A 19,373-nucleotide genomic window follows, 5' to 3' on the forward strand; every position below is an offset into this window, starting at 1 on the left:
AACACGGGCCAATCTGCTTTGCGAAGTAGCCGCTTTGTCATTGGGCAAATTTAATGCCTACTCAGGAGCAAATTCCAGGTCCTCTGAAGGACAAACGTGAGCGAACTTAATGCCCGTTCAACATACAATACCCAAGTTCCATCTATCCATCTCTCGAGTGGTCCAGAATACAATCATGAGGGATTAGACATGGACAGGTATTGATGCCAAGCCTTTAATCCTTCCTGATCGGTGATTAATGCAATTGAAAGAAGAGAAAAAAAGGATGATACCCGAAAAGTGCCCGTCACAAAAGAGCCCAACGCGTCAAGATTTGAACAAATAAATCCATGTTACAAACATTTTCCGGCTACCGAGTGGACGGCAATCTCCACGCAGATCGCACATGTCCCGTTTCAGTAGCCATCAGGGACAGGATTCACGGTCAGCCTTGTCACCTCATAATGGCAGCAGGTTATTGAGCTGAACTTATGAACTCGCCCTCACTCACTGACAGTCAGACACGAAAGTGCAGAAATGCTGGTTGAGGACGTGAAACTCCGACCGACTGTTTAGAATATCAGGTCTGTCTAGAATGTCGTCGGTGATTTGAAATGAAGACGGGAGAAGGGGAAGCTGATCCACCACGTACGTTGGATTTTCTTAGATCTCAAAGCCAGATAGGATTGCTTTTCATGGAATTACTTTTCAAAGCGAGAGGAAGTATTCTAAATTAGATTTTAGATTTAGGCTATTTTAAATTATTCGGGTGTGTCACTCGCGTAGTAAATTGTACATCTTCAATCCTTCCAGCAGCAACAACAACAACCATGAACTTTACACGAAGGATATTTCCAGTATTCTACTTTCACCCTTTACAAAGAACTCATTTCAAATTCTCATTATGAGGGACCATAAAACGAATATTAAAGTCAACACTGAGAAACATAAAACTCGCTTTTCTCTGTCTCTCTCGTTTACCACATCTTTGTCTGCCCGAGAAGACAAGATTATCCCAATTGAGGCCAATTTGACCGGCTTCTAATCGAATCCTATATCCCTATCATGCATAGACAAAAGGCATAACTAGTAGACGTCTTATCTCAAGAACATATGGATGCAGTCACGTCAAACCCAAGCGATACTCAGGAACCTTGGCTCTGAGCCCGGAGCTTCACACAGAGGTTTACAAATTCCTCTTGCTCCCAAATCAGAAATCCAAATGAGTTAGTGGTTGGCGCAGCAACTATTAGGCAATTTAAATGAGTTCTCTTTTACCTCCCAAGTCTGAGGAATGGACGAATGAGTCGGAAGAAGACTAACAATAACACTACCACCACTACCAAGAACCAGGTGACCTTCATTCGAGGAGTCCCTTTTATCCTTGGCGGGGCTGAATTTCGAAAAGTGCTAAAACCCATTTGGTTGAGGCTTATTGGCAAAGCTATGCTGGGGAGGAAACCATGTAGTCAGAAAAGTATCGAATGATGATGATGATGATGATGATGATCTTTTGCAAATGAGGTTCGGTAGGAATTGGAGGTTGAGTGAGCCTCGACCATACAACGGTAGGTTGTCCAATTAAATCAATTAAGACAACAATTCAAGCACACATTGGGCATCATCACGCGCACTTTTTGGCAATCAATGAGCCTTTTCTAGAAATAATGACCACCTTTGAGAGGTTCGTGTTGTAATGAACAGCATTGGCTATGCCTGATTTGCAATGGCTCCAAAGAGCTCGTTGGCCAAAGCCGAGAGAGAGGGACTACTCCAAGGTAGGTAGGTATTCTCTTCGTTGTCTTCGTCTTTGCTCCGAGTGACAAGTGCGAATTTTATGAGGTAGTCAAGTATCTTTGGATGGCCAGATCACTATTAATCATTGCTTGACATCAAAGATGGAGACGACGTAGGAAGAAGGGTTCGTTGGCCGTTTCATCAAGAGGCTGGTAATTCATTTTTGAACAAGCTCGTGAAGTGTCATGACGGAGCGTAGTGGAAGTTTACGAAAGAGCGTTGGCCACTTGTACACCAGTTGTAGGTAAGAGCAAGAAATTACCAATTTACGTACAATTCCTCCTTAGTGATGATAAAACCATTTTCTGAATTATAGGCCGTTCATTTGGTCCAATTTAACATCCGCCGACCAATCTGTGTGCACTGCAAACTCATTGGCAGTTACATAATGGACACCGTTGAGGGACACGTGGTAATTTGTAATTATGTCGCCCTTTCCATGGCAATTTCTATTTTGGGTCGTTGCAATGAATGTTTTGCCATTTGCCATTAAATTATCAAGCCCATCTTTATTTTGGAGACTTCTTAACGTTGGTAAACCCGAAACAGGTGTTTCTTCCACCAGATGTACACGGTGCGTTGTGCCCCGCGATTGACGGCACAACGAACTCGAATCAGCTTTTGCGTAACTGTTGCCCATAAAGATGAATTGAACTGAAAAGCGAAGGTCGTTTCGCAAGTTCAAGGGGATATTAACAAGGGCCCCCTCTTTGCCAGGTCCAAGTTGTGGAAGTAGGTGAATCCTACTCACCCCAGACCAACCCCATTCATCGACAGTCTTTGCAGGCACTACTACCCTTGAAAATCCACCCACACACGCCATCGACCAGCAACAACTAACCAAGAGAACTACAGGGTGGTGGTGGTGGTTGTGGTGGTGATGGGGATTGATGCTGGTTAAGGTAGACTGGTTCAAGTGGTTGTGGCAACAACCCTCAAGTGTGGGGGCGTTGTTGAATAAATGGCGGCCACCCTCTTCCGCATTCAAGTATTGAACTCTTACATAGTTCTTAACAGCACTTTCCGTGTGGACGAATGGAGGCTTGTTCAAAGAAGCACATCTGGGGACCCTCTCGCATTTGTCTCAATAATCACGGTATGCGAACATGAACCCTCATGATACTTATGCTCATCAAGTACCCCCTTTCTGGGTATTCCTTAAACGGCGCTACACAATCCTTTTTGTACATGACTTTCAAGGGTTATCAAGAAAACGGAACCTAGCTCGACTCTGACGAGAACACGCTGTCTAGAGGACTTTGAGTACGAATGTAAAATGCCTCCCTGGGCTCGACATTAACAATCTGACCAAAAAGGTGTGGAAGATCATGCATACTGATCTGGGCTGCCTATCTAGAGCAATATTCATTGCATCTTAATTTGAAGCTCGTGCACATTTTGTCGTTACAGGGACACAAAACCTAGCTGGATGTGGCTTTCTGCAGTCACGTTCCGGATGATTATCTCACCCTGAATGCTGCTTGCAAATCCTTGCCCTTAGTCACCTCTCTAAGAAACCCTTATGTTTCCTCATAAGCATCCTCGCCATGTGTTCAGAAGAACCAACATGAAGGTCTCAGAAAATTCCTGGGAACGATTGAGTCATTGTTCGGAGACTGTCTGTCCATTACCTCAATCAACGGAACCTTGGCCAAAATCGCGCATATTGAAATCTCAATTCACGTTCCTTCGTTACATAATTAGCAACGAGTTTTTGTGCCAAACAGCGATTATTTCACGAGTTGAGTTACCCTTGCTCATCATACTCTATGGTGCTGAGAGAGACAATGTAGCATGTTTCCTTACTCATTTGGTGCTCATCGCCATCGTCTTCAAGCATGATGGCAATCTAGACGCACAAATGATGCATGAAAATGCTGGAGAGGGCAAAACCTCTTCATCATTCTCATCTTGATCTGTATGAGTACAAGATATGAATACGACGAGTGTTACGAAAGGCATGGAAAATCATGAAACCCGTTAAAAAGAGTGGTGGTGGCTCAGGTCTTTTGTGTTACGGATTTTTTGGCACGTGCCACTTAGATACTCCTTGGAGGCTTTCTTTACGTGTCAAATAAATTGGTCATTTCCTACTGAATAAATCACGAGATTAGACCAAATGCGCGCCAAGGAATTTTCAAGGAAGCATATTCGCACCATTACTTGTCTACTTCAGTCTATGATGTGTGGCGACTGTCTACGCAATTATTCAAATATGCCTTGATAAAATCAAAGCTCGAAACAAGTTGATGATGAATAACTCGGTGGGAGCAGAACTCTAATCATCCGAAATGGCAATAACCCATATTCGTTCAGTCGACAATTCAGTTTTACTCTGGATCTTAGTATCAAGGAAGTAATCTTCTGACTAATTTTGTACCCAACCTTTTCCTTCCATTTTTGACGCAAGATTCCAAACTCATAGCATATCTACTTTGAACTGAAGCAAGTAGATCGTGGAAGAGAAAAAACAACTTCCCAGCAAAAAAACACCGCTCATTCCGAGTTTAAAGGCCGGCTCCGATAAAATTCCAGAGACTCTTGGCATGAGTGCAAAAAGGAGACGGAATGTTATGAATTCACCATGCTCTGCCAATCTCATCTCGAAGAAAAACAATGATATTTTCATACTCTACAAGTAATCGCCAGTTTGTTCTCATTTTGTTTCAATACACAGTCAGAAGGGTAAGACATGAAGGAGACAGGTCTTGCCATTTTCAATCACGAACAAGTGTCGACACGCACGAAGGTCCCGAGGCTTGATGAGGTGATCTCATTACGTCTCGTTTGAGGAGAGCCATTAATGATTGGCGTAAACAATCCCCAATGTCGATAACAGGGTGCGATCCTGAATAATAATCTTGACACGGATGATTCCTCCACCTCCAACCCCTAGATCAAGCTGGAATGAGGCCTCGAGGAGCCGAGTATGATTAACACCTATATGACCTTAGTAATCCGCATAACAGGGAAGTATCGAAAATGCAGGGAAGTCCTTCAATTCGTCAGAATGTTTGTTCCCTGTCAATAGTGAACAGTTCTGATTGAAGACAACGACGAGTTCACCGTCCTCTCTTGCAATATAAGCCTTGGTTACTTCAAACTACATTAGGACAGCCTTAGTCAATTGTGGGATGGGCTCGCTGTGGGTTCAAACGTCAAATCCAATCCAGAAGTATTGTTCTCAAATATGGATTGAATGTACTCTATGAACAGCATCCTTGATTGCACCAGACATCTTCTTTCTACGTTAGTTTAGAAACCCTCCTCAAATAATACATGTCTAAGCCTGTTGTCAAGGCCAAATTTGCAATACTCCCCCATCCACGGGCTTACCTTCTCTTGTTTGATGGACCGTTTCTCAACCCAACGGGTTGGATCAAGCCAGAGAAACTTGCTTTGGGTATTATGTTGCTCTCTATAAGCATATGTTTGGCCAGCTTTTTCACTTGTGCAACACATAAACTTGGACACAGAAGAAGACTTCACCGACGATGTCTTCTGGACCGGTGCCATGATGGTCGTTTCTAGCAAGCCACAGCCTTGCTTTTCAATCGAAAAGGACGGCAATATCGACGAGGCTCAGGAAAATGTTGATAAAAAAGCACTGGTTACGAGGACAACAATGGTTTAGGGAGAGGTGATCACTCACAATAGGCTCAAAGCAAACTGGTTCAGCCTCAGCTTGCCCGAGAGGGTGTCAGGGGTAAGTGTGCCGTTCAACCAATTGGTCCAGTCTGATGCAACAGCTGTGTGATATTGGAACTCCTTCTGGGCACAAACACTCGATAGTGTTGCCACCTAGCTGAGCTATTCCCAACTAAGAATGGCAACAAACTTGTTGGTGTCTCTCGCTTTGGTCTCCGCCTCCTTTCTTTCCTCACTCTAAATTGTGCAAGCATCGGGCCTCGATCGCCCGCTTCCAACAGTTTTCGAGAGTTTCCATCATCGCGTTTTCCAAGCTCAGCTTTGTGGGCTCTTTATTGGCCTGCTTGTACCAAAACACTCAGGGACTGTTGAACGGCGGCGAGCGCGACTTTTCTCTCAGCTACCCGTCATTGAAACCCTCCTGCAAAAATTTGGGCCTCATCCAAAGCCCATGGCACCTTCAGACCTATGTTCTAGTCAACCCATGTGCGCATTCACACACATGTTATGTCCTTAACTTCATCGCCGCACCAAGAGCTCTGTTTTTTCGACTTCCAAGACGTTGCAGAGGCAAGGCGTTTGGTTGGCTGTGTTTTGAGGTACAGTGCCTGCAAACTTCCAGTACGTAGAGGGTCTCAACCTCCCACGCAAAAAAAGATTCATAATGGTTATGACGATTCCATGCTGCTTATTCAAGCTAGATTCGGGGGATAAGCTAACGAAGACGAGGAGGCACCACACGTCCAAACACGCCTGGTGTGAACATATGTGCCACAAAAAGAGCACAACACAAAAAGTACGGATACCCCACCGTATCACATCTCGGATGAGCTAAAAAAGCCGTCTCCGAGTCTTTTAAAAACATTAACATGAGACCTTGGGGTCACTGAACAAAGTGACTGAAGGACTGCCACAAGACGCAGATTTGTTCAGCCATTTTCTGGCGTTTTAACTACGCTTACTTGTCACATGTACCTGACGGTTCAAACCCGCAACCCACGAGATTTGTTTTTCCATGTACGAACGCTTTACTCTGTCTTGCTAATAAGGCCATATTTGACCAACCAATGGGATGATCTCACTGGGAAGGTCAAATTGTTGGCAATAAATCACATAACCTTCCAGAAATGGGACTCAAAATGATTGGGAAAAAACTTGCTCCCCAAAACACATGTCGGGCAATTTCTTGGGTCTGTCAAAATCAACAGGTTTGAAAAGATGACGGCATCGCTTTGTTGAGAGTGGGACTTCACTAAGCTATCGATGATGTCGTCGTCTTGGCCTCCAAGAGAGAAAAACGGTCATTTCCCAATCGTACGTGGGATGAAAGATTTGAGTTCCCAAGAAGGTTCTAGATCTGGCATCAATTGAAGGTACAACAGCGAGGGAGGCCGAAGAAAATCAAAAAATAGACTGAACAAAGATAGCCCCTCCCCTTGTCTACCGATAACAAATCATTCAAAGTGGGGTTATATGTACATTTATGCAGACCACTAGTCCAAAGGATTCTTTATGATCTGGAAATCTCTCAATGAGGTTTCCATACTATCTGGTGAGAAATCCCCAAGTCTACACACCACAATGACGATTGCTTCAACGAGTTCAACACGACGACAAAAATGATGAAGGGGCGAGGTGAAGAAAAAAAAGGAGCTCGATGATCACTTTCAAACAGACACGAAACGGATGAAATTTTTCAACACGTTCCAGTGTGAAATTGAAAAAGGTATGTAGCCATCAATAAAAGAGAAGAGAAGAGAAAAATGCTCAGAGGATGACATCATCACCAGGAAAGAAACGCAGTGGAAATCATTGTTATCTCTTACCTTATCTAAGACGGTCTTAAGTGATCAAACCCGAGCCGGAAAAAATCTCTTGCTTAAGAAGCTGTTGCATCTAAACTTCAATCCATGGACGAGTTGTGACGTGAAAATATTTCCATAAATGAATCATTGCACGGCACAAATCTATTTCTGTTTCATGAGGAGGAAAAACTACGGCCCTCACGAGCTGCTTTTGGATGTTTGCTTAAATCGTCAAGATGATTTTATGGATTTATTGAGGCCTATCATCAAAGCGACCTTTACAATCATCTCCAAAACTCAATTCAAGCCAAGAGTTGAAAGATCAACTAACTAGGTCTAGACAACCCTGGATGCAACCAATTGCTACGATTTTTCCGTTTTACGAACTAATGTTGATGGTCAAAGCAATGCAGGACTAATACTCAAGGTGCAATAAGTCTGGATTGAAATAGCCATTAATTCTGACTGACATGAGAACTGGCCGTCCATTCAAGATAGGGCCTTAACTCGTAAAATTCGCCCTTAGGGTGAAAAGCCAATTCCACTAATGCCATCTCGAGCAAGCCAAAAGATTACTCGTATAAAACTTGCTAGCACGTCAAATGGTAACAAACAAGGCTATGTTATCACTTGTTTCCCAACATCATGGCGAAAATTGCTACAAATTTGACATATGAACGACCTCCCTAAGATGCCATAGTTATTCAAGTGACATTTTGCAGATTAAGTGACACTACTCACTCGGAAATCTGCCTTCTTCCGCGAAATGGGTTGATTATGATGGCGATGGAGCCGATGAACGGACTCTGTGGGAGGCTCTTGTTTGAGGAGGCGTGGATATATTCGCTTGGATTTATGACCAGAGTAATCCACCTCGTCGTCCGAGCTACTGAGGGCAAATGTGGAGGCAATCAAACCCCTTCCTTTAGGCTGGACCCGATGGGGTCGCTTCAAAGGAGCAGCACCTTTGGTCAGTGATCTGGAGGTTCCTAGGTCCCTCAAAGGCCACTCTTTCACTATCACTCGGGTCTTGGGCCTTTCGCCGGTCTTGACCCGTTTGGTTCGGTGAACCTCGGCGGCGTCAATCACCGACAGCACTTTCTTATCATTGGATGACACAATTGATTTGGTTCTCCCATGCTGATCGATGAACACCGGACTAGGTTGCTGCAAGGTCTCAAATTGACCTTTGACAATGTAGTTTGCCGAGAGTTTGGGCGGCGACACTTTCCGGACTTTCTCACTCAAATCTCCATTGCTCTTGTGCACTTTCACCTCGTTGTCGGGTACGAACCGCTCATCTCGAGCATGAAGAGGGCTTGAAAATTCCAATGTCTCTGGAGAGCTCGGAGGTGAGTAAGTCAGGGCGTTCTGCTGTTTTTTGCTTCCACAGCCAAAGATCTGCTTGACAAAGGCCACGAAATCGGGATTTGAATTGGCCGTTGTTCTATCAGCTGTTGAGCCCGACGACATTTTAACACAAACTGTTGGAAAATTTCTGCCTTTTCCGCAATCCTCTGGCCTGTGTGTGTGTGTGTGTTCACAAAGCTCTGGTACGTGGTGTGTGTCTGTGTTGATGATTCGCTCAGTGAGCACGGATCAGTAGCTTCCTCTGGATCTATCTCATTTCTCTACTAGTACATACGGCAAACAGCTGCCCTATGTCTCTGGCTACATACAGAAGAAGCAATGAGTGCTCCATGGATGTGGCCAACGAAAAGCCAGTCGAGATGACCACCAACACGGCAGAGAAACCGCCACTGATGATTTGGCTGTCCATTTCCCCTCCCCTTATCCTCACTTTCGTTGGTCGACGTTTTCCCCTTACCCGACAGAGAGGACCAGGAGCAGGAGGATGTCTTATCAAGCCAGCATCAACACAGAACCAAACGATTTTATTCAGCTTATCATGCGTTTTGTCTTCTCGACAATGAACAGGTAAAGGGTTACTCTCGTTACGTGGAGCTTGGTCTCACAGAATGTCACGTATGACAAAAATGCTTCCCTGAAACCGTCTTGAACTATTTGGAGAGCACATTTGAAATCCACTGGAGGCCAGGTTCGAATGTTTCGGACAAGTTGCAGCCCGACTCAGTCGAGCGTTACTTCGAGCTTCCCGTGCATACTTTTTCAGAACAGACTACTACGGCACCATATCTTGTTCACGAACTACTACTCTCGCTTCCGTCTTCATAAAGAGACATCGAATCTTCAATGGAACAACCAACGCCACTCCACCTCAAGTGGCAAATCGGTGCAGAGAGTGAACGAATTTATTCTAAATAATCCACCACTACCGCAATGTTTACAACCAAGCATATGCAGTATCAACTTTTTCCTGAGCCCTATTTCCAAGCTTTTGAAGCTCAAGCGGGCTCAAATCTAGTAACTTGATTGTCTTGAGTTGGAATTCTTGATAATAACTTCAAAATGCTAATCCCAAGTTGACTCATAGTGCCAACTGATATCAGCCAGCAAAGATATTGAACATTTGATACTCGAACTAGTAAGTTATACGACAATGGTGACAATTGATAATAGCACGGCATAAAAGGCGAACCCGAGCTTTTGTGACAAATTGTTACCTGTGCAGCAGCGTGCACGAATTTGAAACGAGAGGGCTCTCCAAACATTTCTCCTCTTTGGCTGCAGTTTCGTTGGTGGAGCCATCTACATGGCCACGATTAAGTTGGCAATTTGCTTTGATTGTCCAACTTAAATGGTCTACCATTAGATTGTTCGCATTCATGAGTTCATGAGGCCTAGCTAGAGTAATTATGTTGTTTTGAACTTGTTTCAAAGCAAAAACAAGCCTCAACCAAAACTCTCATCAAGGACTTTTTTCAAACGAAATGGAAACAAAGCCATAATAATTAGCCTCTAAATTTGGGCATAGAAATCGTCATGAAATGAATCTCGAGTACTAATCAAAGGTGCACCTACCTGGAAATGGAGGATAATGGTCCAGATGAGTCCCAGAGTAAGTTTGGGATTTCCGTCCACGATATCTTCGCCTCGGATGTTGACCAGTTTGATTTCTTTATATCGGAGGAACCGAAGTGCAGTTTCCACATTTTGAATGGCATGGAAACGCATTCGGCCTCGTTCTCGAGGCTAAAAAGGGAAACAATGCCGTTGCAAATTTGGGTCCAAATTAGACAGTAGCAATTTGTCGAATGGGATTCATTTTTAGAAAGCTCTGAATGATGGTTTTTTTTTTCGGAGAGCAATTCAAATAAATGTGCAGAAATGAGCTCATCAGTTCAAATTTTACGTCGACGCCTACGTGACACGCCCTCACAATGTTCTTCTATCAATCAACACTCTCACTCAAGGTAAAGTTTCCAATTCATTCCCATTACATAACAGACAACAGACATGAAAAAGATCCGCCGAGATTTCTACCCACATTCACAACAACGAAGCTTGTGGGACTCGTCTATCGAGTGGATATTTATTCAAATTACATAGCCCGTCTATAGAGTACATTAGGCCATCAACCCAGGTTGATTTTATGCCTTACACTACATACAGGAATAATATGGGCCGTACTCACCAGAATCTCCCCTGAAAGCACCTCAAGAAGGGATAGCAGGTTGTGACCATCTCGGAGGTCCTCAAACAGATCTCTGACATTTCTTCCAGCCTAGAGAAGAGGAACGAATTAGAGCTCGGCATCTTGTGCATGTCATGACATTCAGTGCTGGATGACGAGGCACACATCACACGAGTGAAAAATGATACAGTCTAATTTCTAATTTTCTAGGCACTACCAAACAACACCGATTCGAGATGACCTACCCTTGGAATTGAGTATTCGCTCTGAGATGGCGGATGAATGAATGAATGAATGATAGTGAAGAGAAATGCGTGAAATTAGTACCAAACACGGGATATGTTTGACGATTAAAGTGTGACACACTTACACTTGAGCGTGAGGATATGGGTGACACGACACTCGTGGAGCCCCCTAGTTTTGTGTAACACTGTAAAATAACAAACCCCGCCCATATCAGCTTGTTCCTTGAAAACTGATTTAGTATTACAAACAATCAACCAACCCACACAAAAGTGATTACCAACCTCGACTACGGTCCAATGCTGCATGAAATGTAAAAAAATGAAATCATCTATTATTGATTGATGAAAAAGCGGAGTATGAGACACCATTTCCTCTTCTAATATGGCAGGGCAAAAGAAATAGATTTGAGTATAAATCTGCTGGACTGACACGTTGATGCAAAAGCTCTTCATTGTAAATTAGGCAAAGTTCCACCACATCTTTTTAATCAAACATTTTATATTCCGAGTGCAATCGGCACAACTAATGACAAAGATTTAAGAATGGCATTTTGATGGGTAATTCCAATCTCGCAATATTGGACCGCCACAAAATTATCCGCGGTTTCGTGTTTAAATAATTGTTCTGGTCTAAAATATTTTTCCAAACGTTATGAACCACACTTAAAGGTACGAAAATAGATGAAAGCAAACGTTAAAACCGAAAGCCAATTGTCTTACCTTCTTAAGATGCTTATTGACCCACTTTGTGAAGGTCTTCTTCTGGATGGCATCTCGTTCATCTAAAAGAGCAAAAATGCAAGTGGTCGATTATAAAGATAAAACGCTTGAAGTAATGTCACACGGAAATGATCGAGAGGTTGCGTGTATTTAGGGAAACAATTTCTTGTCAACAGACCCATAATTTATCTCTTCACCTTGGCCAGCCCTGATGACACGCAAGTAAGGAGCATCTTCAAGAAACATTTTGAACTTTAAGTCTCAAAAGCAATTGGTCTCACATGGTGAACACTACACTCAGAACCATCACATTCGAACGATTGAGTCCGAGCTTTGGATCATTTTAAAAACCCAGAGACTCACTCGAGCAAATGCACGGAGACTTTTCCCAATTGAAACAGAAGTAACGGAGAATTTTGTGATAACAGGCTACTTTGTGGAATAAGTGAGTCAGGGAATGCCGAGGAAAATACCACCAATGTCACGAGTAAAAAAGAGGATGCTTTTCTGGAAACTCAATTTTTATCATCGAGAGTGATGACACTACTGAGGCTCAATGATAGGATGAGACAAATATTGCCAGCTCATAGAGATAAAGATGAGCAAATGAAAAGGCCATCATTTGCTCTCCTCGTTATTACCTTCTTCACTCAATTAATTACTAGAAAGTGACTCCCAATCGTTTGAAGTTCTGCGACCACGCTTGCTTCCAATCCTCAAGACATTCCGATTCAAGCTGGGATCTTGTCATGATTATTGAGCAGTTTAGATATTCATCTTCGACAACCTCGAGGTTATGGGCAAAGGAAGGAGATAAGATTTGGGATAACTCTTTCATAAGGACAAGTGATTTGCTCATTCAACAACCCAATGACATGGCCAGGCAATGCATTCAGATTCCATCCTCCTCAATGTCAATGTCATTGCCTTGCAATGCGTATAATATTAAACTCGATGCATTCGATCTTGACCGACCAGCTTTGGGATCATCAACTTACGCAGTTCAAGCCTTATTTGGATTCTTCGTCAGGTCAATGATTTATCAGGCAGAGAATGGAAAAAAAACTCGCTTGTCTTCGACCATTGGGAATAAAAGATACCAGCTCGACGACATCATAATGTGTGCGTAAAGAAGCGTGGATTGTACTTCGGCTACCTTTGATCGAGTTTCCTTCAAAACCTCAAATCTACCGAGCAAACCCTCGCGTCAAATGACTGATGGAATCTCTTGCGGGCAAATGGACCCTCGATCCCTGGAAAGATCACACTCAACTTTGATTTCATAATTATGGGGTGGAAAATCTGAAAATTACCGGGCCAAGCGTCCCAAATTCGGGAGCTGTTACCAGTTTCAAGAAAACAAAGCAGGAAAATGATCTGTATGGGCGATATCGTGGTAAGATTTGGACATAACGGACACAAACGGATGATTTGAGAAGCCATGTGTAGCTAGCCAGTTTGACTCGGACAAGAGTCAACTCGACAAGAAGTCTCAGAATTGGTGATTGATATCAAGTGGTGGTATTTCCTGTTGTTACACAGTCTCACAAGCCACCTCCTTTGGCCTAGCCAGCCATTCAGAATAGGATTAAGTCGAGCTTGATCAAAAGCTCGCCCTTCTTCTGGATTATTCATGTGTAAAGAAATATGCACCCGCGGAGTTCGATCCCCCCATGGTTCAAGGCAACTGGCTCGAATACGGCCCACCTCAATTTGGACATTATGCCCAATACAAAAATTGGACATCAATCCGGGCCATGTGTTGTCCAATGAAAATTTTTGAAAAAAAGAAGTAAGATTCGCCTTTGGGCTTTTTTGGGAGCTCGAGGTCTCATTGTGGAAATAAATGGCTTCAGCCTACATTGGGGAGAGAAAAAAACTGGGGGTGGTGGGGGTAAGCGATGAACAGAACAGAACTCCTGGCTGGTATGTACGACAAAACACATCTGGAAATGTATTCCGAGAAAAACTGAGTAAACTTCCAAATGTTTGGATTCCAATTTCCAGGCATTTGAGGCAAGGGGAAATGATATTTAATTGCATAACTGTCACAGGCAGTCTGTTCGAAACACTATTCAAGAAATCATTCCTTCTCCTTTGTTGTCCAATTACCAACTCAAGACACTTTTGGCGCTCCTCACTTTGGGTTTTCTTTATCGTCGTTTTCGCCGTTCAACGGCTGCTCTCGTAGCTCGAAGACCTAACTGTATCAGAACAACAGTTGCTCGGTGCTCAAAAGCCACAGAATTGAATGCAGAAAAAAAGAGAGAGGCCCTAGATTCCAGATCAGAACTGGGTAGCTCAACCAACATCAGAGTGCTTCTTCTACATTTCTCCTAGTGTGAGCAACTGGGTAGTCAAGATCGATCCCATCCTGGAAAGGATTGTACAGTTTCTTAGCAGCACCGCCACCAACATAAGCATCACCATCACCATCAGACCATGATCTTGACTATTGGGTGTGCATGTGCGTTATGTTGGTTGGAATTTGGTCTGTTCAAACAGAGCAGAGCTGCTTGGGAGACCTCTTGACTAAATAAATAATGACAATTGGAAGTCTAAACACTTCTCATTCGTGCCCAAGGATGTCGGTTACGATTTTGGTGGGGCCACCCTAGATCTTAAAAAAATCATTCAGTTTGACCAAGCAAGTTCAAATCAGGGGTTCTTGACAAAGAGGGTGGAGACTGATCAAGATAGAGGGGTTGGTTGTACTCCCACCAATCTCCCTTCATCCACCTACGTACAATTTTGCCTCCTTGCTCCTCAGACGAACCTACCTACCCACCCAAAGCCGGACGATCTACAGCCGAGTTCCAATAAATGTTTCTCATATTTCCTGATTCATAGATATCATGAATCCGCCGTCAAAACCACCTCGAGCCTGCCCAGAAGTGGGATGAAGAAAGTACCGAGATCGAGAGGTACCTGCATTTTGGTGTACTCTATCCAGAGGCCTCCAAGCAAATTGCATGACTCATAGCATTCTTTTCAAATTCAGACCACAATAAGAGCTCAAGCTTGCATTACTTTGGCCCCGACTTGAGAGACGCTTGAACTCTTGATCCATTGGAAGAAAGAGGCCCTTGTGAAAAATGTTTCGCGCATAACCAAAAGCCATCCATGTCTAGAGGCTTTTGAGAGATTGGCCTTGCTGATGAGGCGTTTGACACATTGTCGGCCCATTTCCGCCTGAGCTACGAACCTGACATTTGTCAGTTGACATCTCTTAAGCCAATTAATGAAACCCAATAGAGTAGGGCTCTTGGTCACGTGCGTGTAACAGGCATTTCCAAGGAGGCAGGGATAGTCAAAACGGAGATTCAAGTTTGAAGAAGAGGAAGAAAAAAAGAACATGTCTTAGAGCGCTTTCGCCCACATTTATTGGCAACTGACCCGAGAAGTTCATTTGGGGAAAGAAGAAAGTTACAAAAGGCCCTTTCAAAGCAGCCTCTTCCATGCATGGGCATATGCAAAGAGAAAATTTCGCCTAATCTAAAAACGTCATCCTGAAGAGTTTCCACTCGAGTAGCAGTCGACTCCTTTTTTTTGACATCCTCCACAATTTTGATCTCAGACAATTAAAAGGACCCGAAAAGACAACCACTCCCGGCACTAATTGTCACAAAGAGAGAAAACCAGGACACAAGATCAAGAAGGCCTGAGAAAAAGAAATTTAAAGAGCTCGAAAGTTCAGCTATTCGCCATTGACGTTTATTACTTTTTGTGTGATTGGAAGTCTGAATGAGTGAATCGAAGAGAGGTTTGTTTCTTCTTCTCCATTCCATGCCACTATATAAAGAGGCCCTAATTAGGTATTGCAACGGCGTTCAGGCTTTTAGCATGCAAAATTGCAGATGTTATCGCCTATCACTGGGCACATCAACGATGAGTTTGGCGAGCATTGCTCCCCATGGAGTAAGAGATGAGTTGACTCCTTTCATGGGAGGTGAAACTCGGAGACAATCAAGCCTACGGCAACAAATATCGGTATCACTTTGGCTGGGTTCTCAGCTGGTGTGTGACTTGGTCGCTGAGTGAGTGACAGTCTTTAGAATCGAGACATCACAAAGGAAATGCTCGAGTTGGATGGACATCCACGGGTTTGTGGATTGCCAAATCGCCGTAGTCATGCTCCAATTTCAAGAATTAGGTTTGAATAAAGATTGCAAAACCTGAGACTCCTTGAAAGAAGAGGGGCAAAAAGATAGACAGACAGGGAGGCAAGCATGCACGCGTGCAATCAGGATCGGCGTGAGTTATGATTTCCCTCTTGAATGATCACTTGATCATGGCTCCTGCTATTTCGCATTTCCGATACGCATTCTGCATTTTAGTAGGAAATTTCATGATGGAGGAAGCAACTTCTGCATTGTGAAAGCTTCATCATTTCGTTTCCCCTTCTCTCACGATTCGCAGAATTGCTCGCATAAGTGTGTATTACGAGTGTCTCACACATGTATGAGAATTATTCATGTATTGTATTGTATTGGAGCGAGGAGCTGAGCCTTTTAGAAATGCAGTTGAAAAAACAACATTGCTCCTAATAAACACTTGCTGCGAGTTGAAACATTTCATTAAGGTCCTTATAACTAAAGCCAAGGTCGAGTTAGGTAAGAGGGGAAAACTAATTTGGGCCAACTCCCAATACAACCGCCCAAACCGATGACGGTCCATTGTTGTTGATATTGTTTTTCGCTGCTGGTGCCTGAGAGCATTTGACACCTGTCAAGAGTTTGGCAACCTCCCACGGCACATGTGCCCAATGGTGTTATGAAAACAACTGTTTGACCAAGACCTCCATAAGGGGTCTTGGTCTTCGATTTATTCTGACAGCGAACATAACAAGTCCAGTTAACACTGACTTTAACTTGCCACGAGCAGCAACTTTGTTTTGGGACCAACTCGTGAGATCCCATGGATGGCAGTAGGCCTACCTTTAAACTTGGTCAAGTTCTCTTCGTACACGCCCCCAGTTAAGGAGGATTTGGTTTCTTCCACGATCCTCCCGCTGGAGTCCACCACTTTCTTGGCCTTGGACCCGCTCATTCCGCCGGACACTGAGGTTGTTGAAGAAGATGCCAAATAATGTGACTCTCTATGAATGGAGGTGCTTGAAGTCGCGTATTGGCTAGCTCGATGGGGCTCGTAGTCAGGCTCGAACCCTAATCGATCTCGGTAATACACGTTGGTGGTATGTGCCATGGTTTTGGCCCAAGGATCCTCTTCTTCAGATAGCACTCACTCTCACTAATTCACAAAGGGAAGCTGTAGAACCACCCACTCACCATAACACACTCGGTGAGTTCTCCGGGCATGCACTCCACACACGAACTCGGTCCCCAATCACGGGGTGGGCTCTTTCTTCCTTAGGGTGGATCAAATGTGGAACCTTGCAGAACCCTGTCACTTGACCAAGAGAAGGGGTGCATAAAATCGTGTCCAGCTGAAGGGGCTCTGTTTGCAACAACACTTCTTTCTTTTCTCCCTGAGCAAACGACGGTCTCTTCCTCCTGCTCGTCGTCTTTCTTGGTCTTCAGGCCGTCGTCGCCGTTGTCGTCGTTGACGTCCCTCTCAGTGGGTCTTCGTCTCAGCTAACCACCGTGCCCACCACTTCAAACACTCGCATCCACGCGGGCTAACGTCAGAGGGCGCTCAACAGATCCACTACATTCGACGCTACAGATGAAATGGTCTCTTTTGATGTAGGCCTTCCAACCCTCCCAACCAAGAGGAGTAAAAATCTTGCTTGCACATGTGCTCTGGGCTTTTAACTTGAGGCTTAGCTCTGTCTTTCTCTCTCTCTCTCACACACACACTCACATATACTCTCGCACACGCAAAAACGGATACATATACGCCTCGGTGCTCGATATATGGAGGTCTGTGGTGCTCAAAGAGCGCTTCACCACACGAGAACGCCAGCTGAACTACTTCTTGCTTGCCTTTAAGCATTGCTACATACCACTTCTTTGCCTTTTTCCACTTGCACTTCTCTCCCAAGTCACTTTGAAAACCGCCAAGAAGCTCCGGTATCAAACTTGTCCGTACATTATACGGCATGTTGTAGTGCTGCATCAGAAATGCTGAAGAGGGAAGAGGGAAGTGGCTTGTGAGGAAAGAATCACCAATACATTACGAGGGGCTTGGGCTTGGGATCGGGATCGGGATCGCCCTCTTTACCACCGAAAATTCACACACGTAACAACAACTTTAGGTGGAAGAAAAGAAATGCGAAAAAGGCGTTCAAGCCTGGCTGGACGGGTACGCAAGTGAGGAGTAGATTTTCATTTCTGAGTAGCACTCACCACATACCTAGTACACTTTTGAGGGTTCATCCATTCCTCAATCATCTCATCACGGATCTGGTGATGAAAAAGAAGATGAACTCGGCCAACCCACTTCGGTTGAAATATCTTCTAGAGCATGACTGACTCCTCTCTTGCATTGGATTTTCTTATCAAGTCTGGAGTATCTACTCATGTTCAGGCTCATGGCAACAGACCTCGGCGTTATTTTCACATAATAGAACTCCACCCCCGCTTTCGAAACTAAACATTAATGTTTATTTTATCTTTTTGTCTTTCATTCAATGATCAAATTAACATAAGAAGTTGACAACCTGGGTTAGAAATCAACGCAAGTAGGACGGACGTTTTGACACAGCGATTTTCATACTATTTGAAATTTGATTTGCAAATAACGATTTCTTGGATCTTCTTATATTGGTTTTTAGGTGCAATATTGTAGAAGAAGCTACTTTCAAAGTATGCAGCTAAAAGGTTGGAAACCCTAGTTTCAAACGTGCCTCAATCACTCGATCAATTGATTCTTTCGGTACCACGATAAATCGTCATTCCTGAACAAGCCTTTTAACAAACGCCAGAAATGAGCAATACCCACAAAGGTACATTTCATTGGTTTGTTGCCTTAACCATGAGCAACAATTAGCAAAATAAGGACGATCATCGGGTTAGCTTCACTTCCTTATCCTGTTTTCGAGTACGAATTGCTATTGACTCGATTTAGTCAGATTCATAGGGATACATCTTATCTCCAGCCACAAGATCTCAAATACGCCCACATCAACGCACTCGTAATAGACCAAGTAATTCATCGAAAGAGACCATATCGAACTGGACGGATCCTCATGAATCACCTTCACCATGTAATCCAACACACATAAAGTCGGAAAATCCTCTTCAAATATTGACACTGAATTCCGTTGATCACTTGGGGGCGTCTTAGGATGTGTGGTTACACTGCTTTCACTGGAAATATTCAAGACAATCCAGTCTCGGGTTCAAATCCTCAGCCCGCTCTTCACTTTTGTTGTTATTTTTCCATCCATTCTGCCGGCTTTTTTTCGGGCTTGAATGCCGCCTGCCCGGCCAAGGCACCCACTAGCCGGGCTAGATCAATGACGTCATTTTCTCCGAAGAGCAACGCCGAGGAAGACTTCAAAACTTCCACAGGTAGTCAGTCTTTCTTCATTGAAACAGAGTGATTATCCGAACGAACTTGGACAGCGGGAGAGCGACTCAGGAAAGGTGGCTGGAGGTGAAGTTCCGTTAAATTTAAGGGAAAAAAAACCCTCCATCCAGCTACTTATGCAATGAAATG

General features: G+C 43.9%; 1 protein-coding gene across 1 annotated transcript in view; it reads right to left on the reverse strand.

The window, feature by feature from the left end:
• The window catches only part of LOC131885253 (plectin-like), a 34,366-nt gene that overhangs the window by 11,018 nt on the left and 3,975 nt on the right, over positions 1-19,373 (reverse strand). Inside the window, exons 2-4 of the mRNA XM_059233218.1 lie at positions 11,751-11,812; positions 10,786-10,875; positions 10,173-10,343 (exon numbers count right to left, since the gene is read on the reverse strand). Of these exons, the coding sequence (XP_059089201.1) occupies positions 10,173-10,343; positions 10,786-10,875; positions 11,751-11,812 (323 nt within the window). The remainder of the gene's footprint in view (positions 1-10,172; positions 10,344-10,785; positions 10,876-11,750; positions 11,813-19,373) is intronic.

This window comes from Tigriopus californicus, chromosome 8 (assembly GCF_007210705.1).
Source record: "Tigriopus californicus strain San Diego chromosome 8, Tcal_SD_v2.1, whole genome shotgun sequence".
Classification (NCBI taxonomy): Eukaryota; Metazoa; Arthropoda; class Copepoda; order Harpacticoida; family Harpacticidae; genus Tigriopus; species Tigriopus californicus.